The following is an 18,271-nucleotide window of genomic DNA, read 5'->3' as shown; positions in this document are numbered from 1 at the left end:
TGTGTTGAGGTGGGGCAGGGATGTGAGATGGTGTGTGTGTGTGTTGAGGCAGGGCAGGGATGTGAGATTGTGTGTGTGTTGAGAGGTGGGGCAGGGATGTGTGTGTGTGTTGAGCGGTGGGGCAGGGGGGTGTGTGTGTGTGTTGAGAGGTGGGACAGGGGTGTGTGTGTGTGTCAAGAGGTGGGACAGGGGTGTGTGTGTGTGTTGAGAGGTGGGGCAGGGATGTGTGTGTGTGTTGAGAGGTGGGGCAGGGGTGTGTGTGTGTGTGTGTGTGTGTTGAGAGGTGGGGCAGGGATGTGTCTGTGTGTTGAGAGGTGGGGCAGGGGTGTGTGTGTGTGTGTTGAGAGGTGGGGCAGGGATGTGTGTGTGTGTGTGTTGAGAGGTGGGGCAGGGATGTGTGTGTGTGTGTGTTGAGAGGTGGGGCAGGGATGTGTGTGTGTGTGTTGAGAGGTGGGGCAGGGATGTGTGTGTGTGTGTGTTGAGAGGTGGGGCAGGGATGTGTGTGTGTGTGTGTGTGTTGAGAGGTGGGGCAGGGATGTGTCTGTGTGTTGAGAGGTGGGACAGGGGTGTGTGTGTGTGTTGAGAGGTGGGGCAGGGGTGTGTGTGTGTGTGTGTTGAGAGGTGGGGCAGGGGTGTGTGTGTCTGTGTGTTGAGAGGTGGGGCAGGGGTGGGTCTGTGTGTTGAGAGGTGGGGCAGGGATATGGGTGTGTGTGTGTTGAGAGGTGGGGCAGGGGTGTGTGTGTGTGTGTGTTGAGAGGTGGGGCAGGGGTGTGTGTGTGTGTGTGTGAGAGGTGGGGTAGGGGTGTGTGTGTGTTGAGAGGTGGGGCAGGGGTGTGTGTGTGCGTGTGTGTGTTGAGAGGTGACGCAGGGGTGTGTGTGTGTGTGTGTTGAGAGGTGGCGCAGGGGTGGGTGGGTGGGTCGGTGTGTGGGTGGGTGTGTGTGTGTGTGGGTGGGTGTGTGTTGAGAAGTGGGGCAGGGATGCCCGCAAAGGATAAAGTCTAAGCTGATTCAGAAGCCTGCAACTGAAGAACATTATATAGCTCTTGGGAGGGTAAGGAAAAATTACCACTTGAACCAAGCAATGCATGAGCCCTGTTCTGGTTCTCACATGCACAAGTTCGGTGAACATGGTATTGAGATGAGGACTGCCTGTAGTTACGATGATCATTAAGAGTGATGATTCTAGCTTTGGTACTGAGGAAGAGACCAGGCACACAGACATAATGTACAGCAAAGAATAGTTACAGTCCCCTTTCATGCACCAATAAATAACGCATCCACTTATCAAAATGCCAAAGCAAACGTGGGAAAGAAAATTTTCATCTATATTCAGGATTAAACTTTCTAATTTTAAATTACTAGACTTCAGCTGTAAATTTATTTCAGATGAAAGGTTTGGAGAGATTATTAATGAATCTTCCAAAAACCTGGACGGTGTTCAAAAAATTAACATAAAAAAGTCCTGCCATCGTCATGACAAAAATCATAGGCATAAATTTGTTGAGCACCTAATGTGACACCACTGTGCTAGGCTGACTGTTACTTCTAATACTTTGTGACGTTTCAGTCTTCTCAACTTCTTTAGCTATCATCTCTTACAATGTTCATTTATAACTTTATTATTCGAAACACAGCTCAGCTGTATTCTCTCAAGTTGGTCCCAAAGACATTTCCTCATTTGAAGGCAGGGAGGAGGGGAGAGCGAAGTCTCTACTGAAGACGTGACCTTCTTGGTATTTGTGCTGGTATCTACGTGGTCTTTCAGAAATCCCTGAACTTGTACGCAGATCGAGATAAGATCGCCATCCATCACCTGCCAAGACCACACCTGCCAGCCCTCGTTTCACTCCCTAAGTTTCTGCACAGCGACCGCTGCCCACCCAGATACTAAACTGTGGCCTGTTAACACCTTAACTCTTTAAGTCTGGGGGCCTCGGATCTGCGCGAGGTACTGGGGCGGGGCGGGGGGGGGGGGGGGCAGCAGGGCGGACGTGGCCGCAGGGAGGAGGGCGCGGCCTGGGGGCGGGGGCGGCCGAGGTGACAGCAGGTGAGCGCCCAGCGCGCAGGAGGAAGTGAGACAGGCTGGCGTGGGGATTACTCATTCCGCTTCACCGCCGAGGTGGCTCGCAAGCGGAACTTCTCGCCCCTCTTTCGGTCCAGCTGAACTTCTACCTCGTTGAAGTCACTTCCCACCCCCGGTCTGCTAGGCAGGGGGGGGGGGGGGGGGGACTGTACGTCCGAGGAGCGGCTGGGAGTCCGACGTGCGGGGTCAGGTAGTTTCGGGGCGCCGCGTGTTCCGAAACAGCCGCCCGCCGCTCCCCAGACCCGCCTGCCCGCCCCCCGATCGCGGGGCATCCCCGGGCGGCCGGGGTTGCGTGAACCGCCCCTCAACCCCGCCCTCCGTAAGGCCAAAGGAGGACAGGTCGATCCCGCTACTCCGGGGGCGGCTCCGAGGGCACGGGATGCCTTCGAGAATCAGCCAGACCCGAACGTGCCCCTGGCGGCAGCAGCGGGTGTGGCCAGTTCAGAGCTCCTATTTTACCTTTCTCGGCTCCGACGGCCAGTCGCCCTCCGGACCACGTCCGCACGGTTCCCCCGCGCCCCCACCCCGCCACCCCCGCCCGCGACACCTGGAGGAAACTTTTTCCTCGCCCCTCCATGCAAACTCAGCTGCTCCCCCGTCTGCCGCAAACCGTCCTCTCCCTAGCAACAAGGTTCCGGCCGTAGAGCGAGTGGCTCTAGGTGTAAGGAAGGTGATGTCGTAAAGCCGCGAGTGTCGTAAACCAGGTGCGGTGGGGAGGGGGGAGGGGTGGAGGCGGAGGGGCGGGGGGGGGGGGGGGAAGGGGGAGGGAGGGAGGGGGAGGAGGTGACTCGAGCATTTAGACACAAGCGAGAGGATCATGGCGGATGGCCCCAGGTGTAAGCGCAGAAAGCAGGCGAACCCGCGGCGCAATAACGGTGAGTGGCGGAGGGGACCGGGGAGCGGCGGAGTCAGGGGGAGCCGGGCGCCCGGGGCGCCCCCGAGGGCGAGGGGGGCGAGCTGGGCTGGGGGCGGCCGGGCAGGGACGGGCCAAGTGGAGTGGGAAAGTAGAAAGTAGTGCTCTCTGCCCCCCTCCGGGCCGCCGCCGCCGGAGCCGCGCCGCGGCCGCCCGCTCTCCCTGAACCGTTATGTCTCTTACCTGGTCTCTCCGCCTAGCGGCTCCCGCCGCCCCTGCCGCCTCGCTGGACCGTTAGCCGCCGCCGCCGCCGCATCCCCGGCGCAGGCAGGCGGGCGGGCGGCCGGGACGCGGCACCCACTTTTCTGGGCTCGGGGAGGAGCGGCTGTTGCTTCTTTCCGCACTTTTTCCCCACTCTTGTGCCCCCTCGGCGCCCCCCTCCCCGCCTCCTCGGCGCCCTCGGCGTTTCGTCCCCGCGGCGCCAAGGCCCCGGAGCTGAGGAACTAACTTGTGCCCGACGCTTGCCCGTGCAGAGTGGCTTCCGCGCGCCGCGGCCCCGCCGGCGCGGTGGCTCGGGCCCCGCGGCTTGGCCGGGCTGCGGGCGCGCGGCGGCGGGACGCGGCGGCCGCGGGCTGCGTGTCGTCCGTGCGCGCGTGTGCGCGGAGCGCGCGGCGGGCGGACGGGCCGGGCCGGTGGCGGTAAAGTTGGGAGCGGCCGGCGAGGCGCGCTCGGCGCGGGACGGGGCTTCACGGTCCTCGGGGTGGGGTGCGGGTCCCTTAGGCGCCCCGAGCGCGGTCCGCGTCCCGCGGGGAGCCGGCGGGCGGGGCGGGCGCGGAACCGCGGCCGTGGGAGCCGCGGGGTTTGTGCGTGGGGGGCGGCGGCGGCGGGTTGGCAGAGTTGTTACCTGGTTTCGGGACCGGGAGGCACCGCAGACAGGTCCCCCCGCCCGGGAGGACGCCTCCTCCGCGCGGGGATGGGCTGCCGAGCGTGCGCCTCCCTTGTTCTCTTTCGGTTTGGGGAAGTTGTTACCTGGGCCGGACGCGCAGGGCGTGAAGCCGGCGAAGGGAGCTTGGATGGCGCTCGGGGTCTCGGGTGGAAGGAGTGTGGGGGAGGGGGCGGCCGGACCGACGGACGCGGGGCGCCGCTGCCCGCGCGGCAGCGGCGGCGGCGGCCGCCGGGTTTACTAATGAGTGCTGATGCTGCGCGGGGAGGGGCGCACCCCCCCCCCCCATCTGCCTGGCGTGAGAGTTTAGAAAAATAACAATAATAACGGGAGAGCGAGCGAGCGAGCCCCGAACATGTATTGGTGGGTTGCACACTCGCCCTTTGCGGTGGGGAGAGACGGTGGAAGTTGGTTGCATTTCTGCTTATCTGGGGGGCGATGCTGCGCCTGCCCGCCCGCCCGCTCCGCGGCGACCGTCTGCTGGTGGGTATTGTCTGGACAGTTCCTGCGGCGACAGGGCCGAGGCCGGAGCGCGGCCCCCGCCCGCCCGGTACCTGTTTGGAGAATAATGGGCGGCTACGGCCCTGTCGCTGGCTGCGGCCGAGTCTATATAAGGAATTGCACGGACCTAGCGGACCGAGGGGCTCGTATGGGTTCCTGCGTTATTTTTAAAACGAGTTTCTGAGAGTAGGGAAATAAATGCGCCTGGAACGGGATCGCCGTATCCTCCAGAAAATGAGGAAATACGGGTTTAAGTCAAAACTCTCCGGCGCTCGCCCCACCCCCAGGCCCGGGCTCCCTTTCTCCCTCCCCTCCGGGATGCGAAACGCGAGGTTTTGTAACCTTTCCTGGCAATTTTAGATTTTGTGTGGGATTTCCTGTCTAGAAGCAGATACGGAGGTTTTTAGGCGGTTTCAAGATGTAAACGTAATTTTAATTTATTCGAGCCGACATTGAAATCGCCGCTTTCGTGAACGGTCTTAGTTATCCAAACACACATTTGCATTTTAAAGACGTCTGTTAAGTGATGATCGATAACTAATATTTGGCGTCCTCGTTGTGGAGAGATGACTTGTTACGGCCAGGAGCGGGGCACAGGCTATTGCAATTTTAATTTCCTGTTTTAGCGTCAGTGTGTGTGCTATCTTGAGCTGTTGCTGCTGTCGCTGATGTGGCTTTATGAAAGGTAAGTTGGTCTGAAAGGGCTGTTCGCGTTTTACCTTATTTAAAATGTTCATCGCCAGAGAAAGGGGCTTTTCTTGTTGCTGACGACATGTGTGTGACATGTGAGTCTGAACCACCCAGCGTCTGTGCAGCTGCTGTAAACATGTTTACCTGAGCAGGAAAGGATGGATTTTTCTTCTAAAGATCCTGGGATGTGAATATTACACCCATCAGGCATATCAACAGATGACTTAAGGGGAAAAAGCGATCCTGAAAGGTACTTGAAATCAACAGGAAAGAGAGCTGTTGGATCGCTGCAGCAAATGGCAACTTGTGCAGGTAGAAAAAAGATGGTGTTTAGTTTTTCTCCTGCATGTATGTCAGCCCCCTCCTGTCTGCTGCTTTCATTCTCAAGGGAGGGATTTATTTACCACGCTTGCTGTCAGTGTTTTTCCTTTGTGTTTAACATTAGAAAAACAGATTTGGCGATGTTTAGCACAAAACGTCTTGTCTGCAGTGAGCATTACTCTCAGAAAACAAAAGGTGTTTCGGATAGCACTGTGCTACTACAGGTATCTTCCATTTTCATCACTTTTGGCTCCGTCCTTGTATTTCTTTTTGTTCTCAGATGCATTTCATCCATTGCTGATTATTACAGCCACGCTATTTGATTAAGCCTCCTGATTTGCAAATTAAAAATGAAGTTACATGCCATTGTGTTGTGAAACCTCAGGATAGGTGCTGGTTAGGATTTCTTAGCAACGCAATCATATGTAAGTTGCAGTTGTTTACTGGAGAGAATCGCTTGGAAAAAATGTTAACTCTTAAATATTTTTAATGAAGGAATAAATGATGGGATGTATACAGTGGGAGATAGTCATGGAGGTGCTTTATGCTGTAATTTATATGTAAATAATTTTTTGTTCATTTTGAGATAAGGCATGCAGATTTTCTGCTCAGCCTCCAGTAAAATATTTTAATTTCTTCTCTGGAATATATCTGCAGAGTAGGATATTAATGGGAGCATCAAGTAATGTGACTTGATGGGGGCAAACCAGTTGAGCAAGGTTTGACGAAAGCATCAAACCTTATGTAGTAACTTTATGGTAATGATGTTAGTTGTCTCTAAAGGAGTGGCATTAGAATGGCTTAAATTGATTTTTTACCATTTATAATGTAATGCTTTGTTTGCTGTATTTTCAAAATCTGTCTTCTCATTTTCCACTTCTCTTTGTGGTTACTTTTTTTTTTTTTTGAGAAACGTACTCTAGTCATTAATGACCACACACTGATTAATTCACCCTGGATGGACTAGCAGGTACATATCTTCTGTCATTTGCATTTCTGCTTGCTGTCTTTGGAAACCACCAGTAGAGGATGCTAACAAAAATGATTATTGCTTTAGTATACCATAAACCTGTCATATCTCCTGTTGATTTGGGACCTCTGCTTTGATAGGGACCTTCCATGTAATTCTGGGTCTTAACCGTTATTTAAAACTAGCCCTAGGTAAGTTAGGCATAAGCATTTTCTAGGCTGCCAGGACTGGAAAGAAGTACGATTGTTTTAGCTTGGATAGTTTTATAAATGTGATCTTTTTGAATCTTGAAATTGAGGTTGCTATCAATTTAGTCTTGCTTTAGACCAGTTGTATTACTGCTTTCTTACAGTTTTATGTTGGTAGGTTTGGCGAAGAATATGTAATGATTTGTCCATATTTATTTTACATAATTACTATATTTTTAACTCCCTTTTCATTCATAGTAAGATCTCTGGGAATATATACTTTTAGACATTAAAGATGTAAATGCTTGAATATGGTAAGAAAATTTGAAATTGGTGATACTGTGTAATTATTTTTTCATGATTTATGTAGACTTAAACTATACATGGGTTGGCAGACAACTTCTGAAGAAGGTATTAAACAGCGGTTACTCAGATGTTAGTGATTTTGTCTTTCCCGCCCCTTCTAATTAAGATTCAGAATCAGGTAGTAACATAAATTTTAAATTGACCAACTGAAAATTAAGGAATGTACATTTGTTTTGAAGTTTTAAATTCATTTAAAAATCTCTGCAGTTTATTAATTAGTATGCTTGTATTCAGAGAATTCTCACTTTTCAACAAATGTAAATTGATACTATAATTTATATTGCACAAGAATCAGTGTGTTTATATCTTTTCGGTGTGTGTCTATATAATTATGTTAATGTAACTGTAAACTTTTGAAATTCCTACTTAGGTCAAATGTCAGGAATATTTATCTCCCTAATTATTTTTAATGGTTTCTCTATTAATGCACCAACACCATTACCATAATGCAATTGTAATACTCTTTATCTTGAATTGTAGGAATTCAGGTAGGAATTAACTGCATTATCAGGTAAACTTGTGTGAATTTCTCATTTTAGGGTGTCATAGTTCTTCAAGAGTGTGTGTTTGTGTGTACAGGTTCACATTTCCTGACGTAGTTCTTGAGATTGCTTTTCTACCAGTTCTTAAGAGTCAATAGTGAATAGTGTTGGTTTACTTATTTTTTTTTTTTTAACGAACTAAGGAACTTTACCACGAAGCCATGACATGTACAGTTGTAGCTTGGAGCAAAACTTAAACTATCTTATAAATTGGAAGCATCAATCACTTGTTAAGATGACTCTGATATAAAAACATATGGAATATTTGGTTAGTACTTTCTCTTCCTTCTTGTAGACAGTATTTTTAAAAATACCATACCCTGTGTTTGCAATTTTGATAGCTTTGAAGCATATGGTAAGAAAGTTCTATCAAATTGGAAATGATACATTTAAAATAACAGCATAATTATTTCTCCTGGTTGTGTTTTTATTTTTTTCTCCTTTATTGCTTTCCCTTGTATAAATCACTTCTAAGCATGTGATTAGAGCCAGATGTAAACACAGATGCAGTATCATGTGGAATTATATCACTAGCTACTCTTAACTACCTGTCGTGAATTACAGAAGAGGTAAAGAAAAATCACACAGATTTGGGAAGAGGATATGCATTAATGTGCAGAAGTGCAGTGGGAGGTTAGAGGCTTTGATGAAATGATAGTAGTATTTAGGTGTGAAAAAGGGGAGGATCCCCTGGAGAAGGAAGTGGCAACTCACTCCAGTGTTCCTGCCTTGGAAATTCCATGGATAGGGGAGCCTGGTGGGCTGCGGTTCATGGGGCCACAGGAGTGGAACCTGAGTTGGTGACTAAACCATCACCTCCACCACAATCCTTGCAGTATGATCACTAATTTATGGGGCAATGTCTCTTCATTTCTCCCAGACCTATAAGCTAAATAAAGTTCATTACTGACATAAAATTTAAAATTTTTAAATTAAAGTGCCTTAATTAGGAAATAAAATGCAATATATTAAAAATGAAATAAAATATAAAATGAAGATACTTTTTGAAAGACTATGTTGTGCATATAACTAGCTAAATAATAGCTAAAATAGGTGTATTAAAAGTGGAAAACAAATGGATATACACAGAGTAGGAAAAGTTTTGCAGCAACCTTGGTTAAAATGAAATGTGACCTACTGTATAAGCTTTGCTGTAGGAAATCATCTTCCCTTTGGACGAGATAGTGACTTTTTTCTTATTTTTTCCAGTTTTACTGAGATGTAATAGATGCATAACGCTGTGTAAGTTTAAGGTGTCCAATGTGATAATTTGATACGCATATGTATTGCAGTGTGTTTACCACAGTAAGGTTAGTTAACACATCCTTCACCTCACATAATTACCAGTTTGTTGTTGTCATGATGAGAACATTCAGCCTTTTCTCATAGCAGCTTTCAAGTACAGCGTACAGCACTGGTAACTAGCCATCAGTTCCCCGAATTTTTCGTGTCATAATTTGAAGTTTGTCCCTTTGACAAACATCCCTGTGGAACAGTGCTTGAAGAATGATAGCTGTAAAGGAAGCATTCTTAGGGCATTGATTTTACCAAATACAGTTAAGTATGTTGTGTGCATGATGGGGGTGGTTTATGCTGCTGGTTAACCTGAAACTGGGTGTCTTGAAAGTATGGCAGTATACTTAAATAGCAAGAGGCCCTCTAGTAGATTGTATTCAGAGAAAAAAATTAATGTTTACAACCCACTTCATTAATTTTGTTAGAACGTACTTTGGAGAATATCATGCGGGTGTAGATAAATTGAAAGATTTTTCAAAAGTATCAGCCAAAAAAGGTATTCAAGTACAAGCTTGTGTTAATAGCTATGAAATGTTATTAGATTCTTTATTCATTCTCTAAGAAGTTATTTTCCTCTTGTTTATGTCTTCAAACATTTTCTTGGTATTTAATAGAGGTCCCCTGTAGACATAGAGAATGCAGTTAATTGTCCACATACGTGTTTTCCTATAGTCAACTCTGTGGATTCCTGAGACTGTGGATTCCTGTAGACTCTGGGCTTCGGAGTCTAGACTGTAACTGTTGGTGGAAGACCTCATAGCATGGTGGCCTGGGGGACCTGCAGGAACAACTGTATCTGTGCTGGAATTATTAGGAACAGATGTTTCGTGACCTCTTAATTCCCATTCCCCATCCCCCGCCCCTTCCCCATCCATATTTAAACTTCAATGTGGATAAAGATAAATATGGGAGTGATGTCAATTTCTCATGTTTATTATTCTAAAAATATTGCAAGACATCCCTTTTCTCTTTTAATATGTTCCAGTTTCAAAATTTTAGGTATATTCTAATTTCAGCTTTTAAGATATTTTAAATATTGATTTCAATTTTATTTTTGTAAAATGTGACATCACTATTCTTCAGATACCTCGGTTACTATTCATGGTTACCAAGCTACAATACAGTCTGATTTCTCTTATTTTTAAGGCCTTATATCCATTTAATCCACAGATCTAATTGAACGCTTGTTTGTTTTTTTTTTAAGTGCTCAGAATGTGAACAGTTTGTTGATTTAAAAATTCATCATTCTTTTGGAATCTTAACATTTTTAATATGGAAGGGATCTTTAGGGAATTGTCATTTTTTATCTGAAAACTGATAGAGTCGAGCTGAAATTTAGGACCTTCAAGTAGAAACTTCATAAGAGACTTTAACATGTGTTTTAAGAAGGGGCAGTGGTAATGGGTGGAATACGTAACATCCTTCATGAAATAGAATGTCTGAGCCTGGGTTCCAGTTAACCTTACTCTATCCTAGATATGGGAAAAGGCTCTCTGAACATCACTGTATCTCTAATGTTTTCTCCTTTCTACCCTAAAAAAACTAAGTTACTGTTCACTCCTATTGCTACATCCCTTTCTAAATCTCTTTTGATACTCTTTTTTTTAAATTAGGGGGAGGGAATAGTTGGAGCAGGGAAAAAATAATTTAATGTGAACAAATACTAATTAACTTAAATGAAATCTTGGAGCTGGAGGGATTTGGGAGAATTATCCAAATGTATTTTTTTTTCAGATAAGTAAACAGATTCAAAGAGGAAAAAGAACTTTGCCAAATTCTATTACTAGTTTGCTTGGATTTGGTTACAGCTTCTCAGGCTAGTAGCTTGATATGCCTTAATCAGACTGTTTTACCTATGAAGATAACAAGGAAGAAGTAGAAGTCTTTTTTTTTTTTTGGAAGAAGTAGAAGTCTTGAATTCTCAGATTTATCATAGGAAAAACCAAAAGTATTCTGTGAAATACTCAGTTGTCTCATAAAAATGGATTTCTAATTTCTTCCCATAAATCCATCAAAATTGACAGTTGATGTGCTGACTTCATCTAAAACATTGCAGGTGCAGAATTGGTATCGTGTTGCTTAGAGGCATATTCCTATTACTTGGATTGTCATTTTCCCTCTTCATTCCCTGCCTCAGCTTCTATTCACTCTCTCCTTCCCAGCTCTCATTTGTACCCAATCTAATATGTTTTATGTATGTTCTTGACTGTTTCGTTGTAAAATTATCTAGTTCTTTGTTTTGCATCCATATAACTGATATTTTGCTGTATGTTTCCTTCACTTGGTGGTGTTTGAGATCTGTTCATGTTATTGTAAGTACATGTCTTTCATTGCTTCTAGCTGTGTGGCATTTTATGGTTTGCTTTAGCACTTAACAGTTACTTATCAGTTCCTAACAGTTACTTATCAGTTCCCTAATAATGGTGACCCAAATTGACTCTAGCTCTTAGGTACAAATAATTCTGTAAAAAGCATCTTTCTACATGTTGCTAATGATTATGAAAGAGTTTCTCTGGGAACATATATCCAGGCATCGTATTGCTGAGTTATAGGTTAGTCACATATTATCACTAAATTCTGCCAGATTATTTCTGAAATGGCTACCCCAGTTCTTCCCTTCACCAGTGTTAGATAAAAATTCCCATTTTCTCACATTTTTGTCAGCTTTTGGTATTGTCTAGCATCTACATTTGGCTAATTTGACAGTTTAAGTAGAATATTGTAATTGCTTTATATAAAGTATAAAACACATTTCCCTGTTTTATAGGCAGGTTGATTGTTTCTTCGTGTCCTTGCTAGCCATCTAAATTTTCCTTTCCAGGTCTGACTTATTCATACTCTTTGCCTTCTTTTTGGTTGAGTTTCCATTTGTTGATTTCCTGGAATTCCTTGTGTATTTGAGATAGTAATCCCAGTCACTTGTTGATGTTGATTATGGTATGGGGATCCCTAATTGTAATATACATAAATCCATCATATTTTTTACTTTGTGGTTCGTAAGATATCCTTTCTAATCCATAAGTTACAAAGATATTTTCTTAGATTTTCTTCTAATAGTTTTGTGGTTTTACCTTTCATACTTAGGTCTTTGGTGAGACTGTAGTTCACTTTTTGAATATGGTGTTTCTTTCTGAAGGGGAACAAACAGTTAAGGATTTGGGTTGATCCTATAATATACTACCTGAGTGGCCTTGACTAAGAAATTAAGTTTCTTAGTCTCCATATGCTTAAATTCCCCTGTATGTAAAATGGGGATGGTAACCTTAGAGTTTACCTTAGGTTGAATAAGATGTATGTAGCCCTGAGCTTAATATATGTTTTAAGCATTCAATAAATTTTGTTTAAAATTTTATTTATATTATTAGATTATTTGCTTTAAATGCATCTTGAATTAACTGACAATTTCTTATTCTCTTGTCCATAATTAATTTTAACTGATACAGTAATAACAGTCTAAAAGGATATTGTTTTATTTATATTTATTATTTATAAAATTTGTTTATTGTTTCTATAGCTTTAACCTTAAGCATTGCTTAATTGTTCTGGCCTTAAGAACATGGCTGGCTGTTAAATCAGTAGTAGAATAGTAACATACCTGAAGCTTCATCTTTCAGGTATCTGTGTATGTCATTTAGCTTTAGAAAGGCTGCCTTGGACTCTCTTCAAAGGACATTTTATTGCAAGAGACCTCACCATATTACCTTATGTATAGTATTGACCTGAACTTGTTACTCTTCTGCTTAAAACGACCTAAGCCCAAGGAAGCTAAGCTTCATATTCCCATAACTGAATGGCATAAGGAATGTGGCGTCTACAACTTTTCATGGTTTCATTCATTTAGTTTGAAAATAATATGGAATAAGACAGTTATGTCTCCCTAAAACATACTGTGTTCTTGTGGTTATAGATCAAGGCAATCCTAAGATAAAAGTTAAAATGTGACTCTGTTTTTTGTGCATGTTAATAAGTTTTGTTGAGGTTTAACTTAGGTACAGTAGTATGCATGTACATTCTGATGAGTTTTGACATACCTGTGGTTACCTGTGTAACCACCAACAGAATCAAGATATAGAATGTTTCCTGCATCTCCAAAAGTTCCGTTGTACCTCGTCTCTGTCAGTCATCACTGCCTCCTCTGGCCCAAGCCACCAGCAATCCGGTTTTGATCTTCAGAGATGAGGTCGACCGTCTTAGAGTTTTATATGAGCAGAGATGTAGTGTGTGCTCTGTCTGCCTTCTTTTGCTCAGCACAGCGTTTTCATTGTGTTATAGTGTGTATCAGTGGTCCATTCCTTTTGTCTTGCTGAGCAGTCTTCCCTTGCGTGGTAGAATTGGATTTTCTGCTTATTTGCAATGCGCTTACCACAGGCAGACCTTGGAGATACTGCAGGTTTTGCTCCAGATCACCACAATAAAATGAGTATCACCTTCAAGTGTCACATGAAGGTTGACACTGTCCTGTACTCTTAAGTGTGCAGTAAGTAGCATTATGTCTTAAAAAAACTGTGCTTACCTTAATTAAAATAACTGCTGAAACATGCTAACCATCATTTGATAACACATGATTGCCTCAAACCTTGTTTAAATGCAGTGACTTTGAAGTACTGTCAAGTCAAACACAATAGAACGAATTATGCCTGCATTTGGGTTGTTTTCTGGTTCTTTGCTGTAGAGCAAAGCAGCTATGAGCATTCACATCCAATTTTTAAGTTATATGCTTATATTTCTTTTGGGTAGAATTCCTGGCTCATGTAGTAAGTGCATGTTTAACTTTGCAAGAAACTGCCAAACTAGGTTCTCATGTGCTTGTACCGTTTCATCTTTTACAAAGAATGATAGTTCTAGTTGCTCCAATCCTTGCAGACGTTTGTCTGTGTTTTAGATTAGGCTATTCCAGTAGGTATGTAGAGGTGTACTTTGGTTTTAATTTGGATTTCACTGATAGCTAATGACTTTGAGTATCTTTTGATGTACTTATTGGCCATTTCGATATTTTCCTTTGTGAAATATGTCTTCTAATCATTTATCTACTTTTAATTGGGTTGCTTACCTTTTTATTATTGAGTTATCAGAGCTCTCTGTGTATTCTAGACCCAAGAACTTGGTTGGATTGAGGCATGTGGGATATTTTCTCCCTTTCTGTGACTTGTACCACATTTGATGGAGTAGAGTTTATAATTTTATTCTTTTAGGCTTTGTGCTTTTTGTATTCTAGGAAATCTTTGCCCAGTTGAGGAAAATTTTCTCATTTTTTAAAAAAAGTTTATAGCTTTAACATTTATGTCTGTGGTCAATTTTGGGTTAATTTTTGTCTGAATCTTGTTTTGATTTTCATCTGCAAGTGTAGATAGCCTTGAGTAGTTTTCAGGAGACAAAAACTAGATCTTACTCATCAAAATTACAGCATGAGAATTTCTACTTGAGATTTTTAAGAATGTTTTTCAGAACCTAACTAAGAACTAAAGCTCTTTCTTGATTGTAGAGAAACACAAATCCTGCTTTCCTGGTTTTATACTTTTTTTTTTTTAACAGAGAGCCATTTCATTGTGTCTAGTCAGTTTTCAGTTTTTTTCTGTCCTTAACACACTTTCATTTCACGGAGATGCTCAAGGCTAACGTTTTCGAGAAAGATCCTGAAAGAGAGTAACCAGTCTTGAGCTGCATGTGAATGTTCTCTTTGCACTCTCGCATTCCTACATGGTGGTGGTGAGTTTAGCACTTTCAGTCTTAAACTAGCTGGTTGTTCCTCCTTCCTCTGGTCTGTCATGGAGGTTGCTGCCAAAACTATCTGTGAGAAAAGAAGTCTCATTCAATCATTACCCTAATTAAGCCCCTTCCTGGGATCTTTACTAACTTACTGGACAAAACCAAGGTCCTTCCAGAGGCACCCCAGGCCCTGATTTATGGTCCTGCCTGCTGTTTGTCCCTCTTTCCGGTGGCCCGTCCCACCTCCAGACTCCTGGCTTCTGCTCCATGCCTTCGGAGGTCCTTTTGTTCCCTCTACCTGGTATACACTTTTCCCTGTGATCCCCTGGGTTTTGTTACATTTTGAAATGACAGGAGTTCATCTCAGATGTTTCTTCCGCTAAAATGCTTCCCTGGTCCCCTTCCTATTTGTCAGAGAAAGGCGATCATCTTCTCTTCTGTTACACTTGTGGACCGTGTTTTATACTTGTCTTATTGTGCTTATTCTGCTGTGTTACGGGGTTTCTATGTCATCCTCCTCACTCGACCCTGGTTTCCTTTGTCTCTTTTACGTTATTTTTTACTTGGAGGAAAATGGCTTTCCAGTGTTGTGTTGGTTTCCTTCCTCCCTACCCTGGCCTGCCAGTGACGGGACAGGTACAGCACCTGCTGTGTTTACAGTCTTCTCCACAGGGCAGGTGCTGTTCTGAGGGCTTCACATTTACCATTAAGAGCTCATTTGAGTCTCACAGTGATCCTGTTAAGGTCAGACCCTTTTTGTAGGGCTAATGAACAGTAGAACTGGGGTTTGAGTCCACTTAGATTCCGTTCTGCTGGATGCTGCCCGTTCGTGCCTCTCAGTGAACCAGCACATGGTGGGCCATTGGTGCTCGTGGAGTGAAGGCCAACCCTGGGGGAAGAAGTCATCACCCTGCTCCTCTCTGCCCCGAGGGTAACTCGAAAGACTATTTTCATATTTTCTGTGTTTTGTAATATTTAAATATTTTAAAGCATATATATCTGAGTTGGTTAATTATGTTTGCTTCTCAATTGTGAGCTTTTTAAAGGTCATTTCTCTTGGACTGGTGATTTTTTATTTAAGTTAAAATCTTGCTTCCTATAATGTTTTTCCACAAAAGATAACATATACCAAATAAAGCTGCTTTCCTCTTAACATAAATGATTATCATACCCTGTGTTGTTGTTTGATCATCAAGTTGTGTTTGACTCTTTGCAACCTTATGCACTGTAGCCCAGCAGGCTCCTCTGTCCTTGGGATTCTCCAGGCAAGAATACTGGAGTGGGGTTGTCATTTCCTCCTCCAGGGGATCTTCCTGACCCAGAGATTATACTTGGGTCTCCTGCATTGCAGGTGGCTTCTTTACCACTGAGCCACCTAGGAAGCCCCATTATACCCATTACCTTGGCATAGATGCTTGATCTTGTGTGGTTTCTTTTTTTTTTTTTTGCTACATACTTTATCCCTCATTGAAGTTGACTACAGATAATGTTTGTTTATTATTTATCTTTCTCATGTCCTACAAAGCCTGTATGTCACTGGATTAACTCCTGTGTGATTCTTATTTTTAAGATAGTATTTTTCTATCTAGCTTTTCTATTTATTTTATCACCTATCCCTATTCCTTGAAAATCCATTGTAACTAACTTGTATCTTATTTTTTGTTTGTAAAGTTGTCACTGTTTTATAGTCCACTTAGCTTTGTATCTGGCTTGAACTCTATAGATATTAATGTGTGATTCCTTCTGTTCTGGTATCCTTAGGTGCATGTATAGAAAGAGCATTGAACTGGAAGATAGAAGTCTTAGATGCTAATATTAAATCTACTGTTACTCAGCCTATGAAATTGGGAAAATAATTTATTTGGGTCAAGTTTGTTCATCTGTAGAATGAGCATGATGGATATCTGTGTGCAAGGCAGTGAGACCCTGAGGTTGAAGGATACAGTATGTAGCCCTGAAGAGCTTACAGTGTACTAGGGAAGAAATGTAGGAAGACCAGCCTCTAAAATATAGTTTGATAACTGATGTGATATTCTGACCCACATGCACAGAGGGGATGGCTATGTCTTAGAGGATGTGTCTGGGTTATCTTAGTAAAGATGTAGAGAGCAATATTCCGGACAGGAAATTGTATGCAAATGCATGACACACACTCATACCCAGCACTCATTGTGGGGCTTGCAAGTCACGTTTGGTTGAACTCTGTAGGGCAAGCAGAGGAACGGCTCAAGATGAGGCTGGAAAATTAGTTGGGAAGCGAATGAAGAAAAGAAAGCTGTGTTTTACTGTGACTGGATTTTATCTTGGGTGAAATGATGATGAGGAATTGCCAAAGGTCTTGAGGAAGAGGGTGAGGTGATTATGTAATCTATCATCTAATTTTCTTTATGTGTTAAATGATTAAACATTGAAGAACATATATGCTGCTTTACTAAAAGTGGGAAAAGCTATAAAAGTGAAAGCAGGTTTTTCCTGTTTTCCTGAGTTTTTGCTTGTACGCTGAATTGCTAATAGAGTCACACAGTAATTGCTCTGATTGTGTGGCCACCATCATGACTGTCACCACTGCTACTTCGTCATCTCTGAATAAAAGGCTCACTTCACTGGAAGCAGAAGTGGCCTTGGTTGGAATAGGTTGCTAAAATCTGTAAGAAGTTGGTTGTTTCTGAGCTCTGCACTATCGTGAGGAATTTTATATATATATGTATATATTTTTTTTTTCCTTTTTCAAATCAGTAAATCACAACCCATGCAAATGCCTTGTAGTCTTACTGTCTTAAGGAATAAGATGGTTTTACTGCAGTTAATTATGATTCTCTGAAGATGTAAAATCCTCTGCATTTATTATTACTGGGCAGTTTGCTAGATTATTTCTGGCACTTATTAATGGTTCTGTGTAGAACTCCATCTTGTGAATCTGTTATATGTACTTTGTGATCAGTTCTCTACTGTAGGTAATTAATAAAATAAGGTCATGGTGCTTGCCATTCTTTGGGCTGCATGATCCACTACCTGCTTGTTTATATTAAACAAGGCTGATAAATGAGCTGGCTCTTTTACTGCCTACATTGAAATAACTAGGCATGTACGAAACTTAGATTCCAAATAAAATAAAAGTTTGTTTAAGGGAATGTTTCTGACTCAAAATAGCTGTAGGACTGGTGTGTGTTTCTCTTAATAAACAAACAGAAAAAAAAATTCAAGCTTTTTTGGGAAATCACATTGCATGTTAAAGGATAGGTTAAAACTAGTGCCTGTATTTAGACCAGGTGCTGAGAAAGCGCTCTTCATCATGTTTCAATCACTAAGTAAGTAATTCTTCTGTAAAAAATACCATCTTATCTGTATGGTGGTGGTGGTTTAGTCTCTAAGTCATGTCTGACTCTTGCTACCCCATGGACTGTAGCCCACTAGGCTCCTCTGTCCGAGGGATTCTCCAGGCAGCAATACTGGAGTGGGTAGCCATTCCCATCTCCTCTTATCTGTGTATGTTTTCTAAATATTTCGCATTGGACCTAATTTTGTGTTAATTAAGGGGCTTTTGTGCTTCATATGTTATAAACTGTTTTGTAATCGAAACTTTTAAAGCTTAACTAAGCTCATCTTAGTGGTATTCATTGGTACATTTTGTACCTTATGTATATGCTTAACTTACTACGTGTGGCAGTGAAGTGAAGTGAAGTCGCTCAGTCGTGTCCGACTCTTTGCGACCCCATGGACTGTAGCCTATCAGGCTCCTCGATCCATGGGATTTTCCAGGCAAGAGTACTGGAGTGGGTTGCCATTTTCTTCTCCAAGGGAGCTTCCCGACC

At 43.3% G+C, this 18,271-nt stretch overlaps 1 protein-coding gene across 7 annotated transcripts in view; it reads left to right on the top strand.

Moving 5' to 3' along the window:
* Window positions 1–2,868: 2,868 nt before the first annotated feature.
* ZEB1 (zinc finger E-box binding homeobox 1) overlaps window positions 2,869–18,271 on the top strand; it is a 190,165-nt gene continuing 174,762 nt past the window's right edge. For 4 of the 7 annotated variants that reach the window (XM_070472143.1, XM_070472139.1, XM_070472142.1 and 1 more), the window contains exon 1: window positions 2,869–2,958. In XM_070472143.1, coding sequence (XP_070328244.1) covers window positions 2,901–2,958 — 58 coding nt within the window. In that variant the 5' untranslated portion in view covers window positions 2,869–2,900. Of the gene's footprint in view, window positions 2,959–4,256; window positions 4,363–4,432; window positions 5,066–5,264; window positions 5,383–18,271 lie in introns of those variants that run through there. The other 3 variants (XM_070472144.1, XM_070472141.1, XM_070472140.1) reach the window with 3 other exon arrangements.

The sequence above is a fragment of the Odocoileus virginianus genome, chromosome 9, assembly GCF_023699985.2.
Source record: "Odocoileus virginianus isolate 20LAN1187 ecotype Illinois chromosome 9, Ovbor_1.2, whole genome shotgun sequence".
NCBI lineage: Eukaryota > Metazoa > Chordata > Mammalia > Artiodactyla > Cervidae > Odocoileus > Odocoileus virginianus.
Note: the sequence above shows the minus strand (reverse complement) of the source record. Positions and strands in the feature narration are given on the sequence as shown.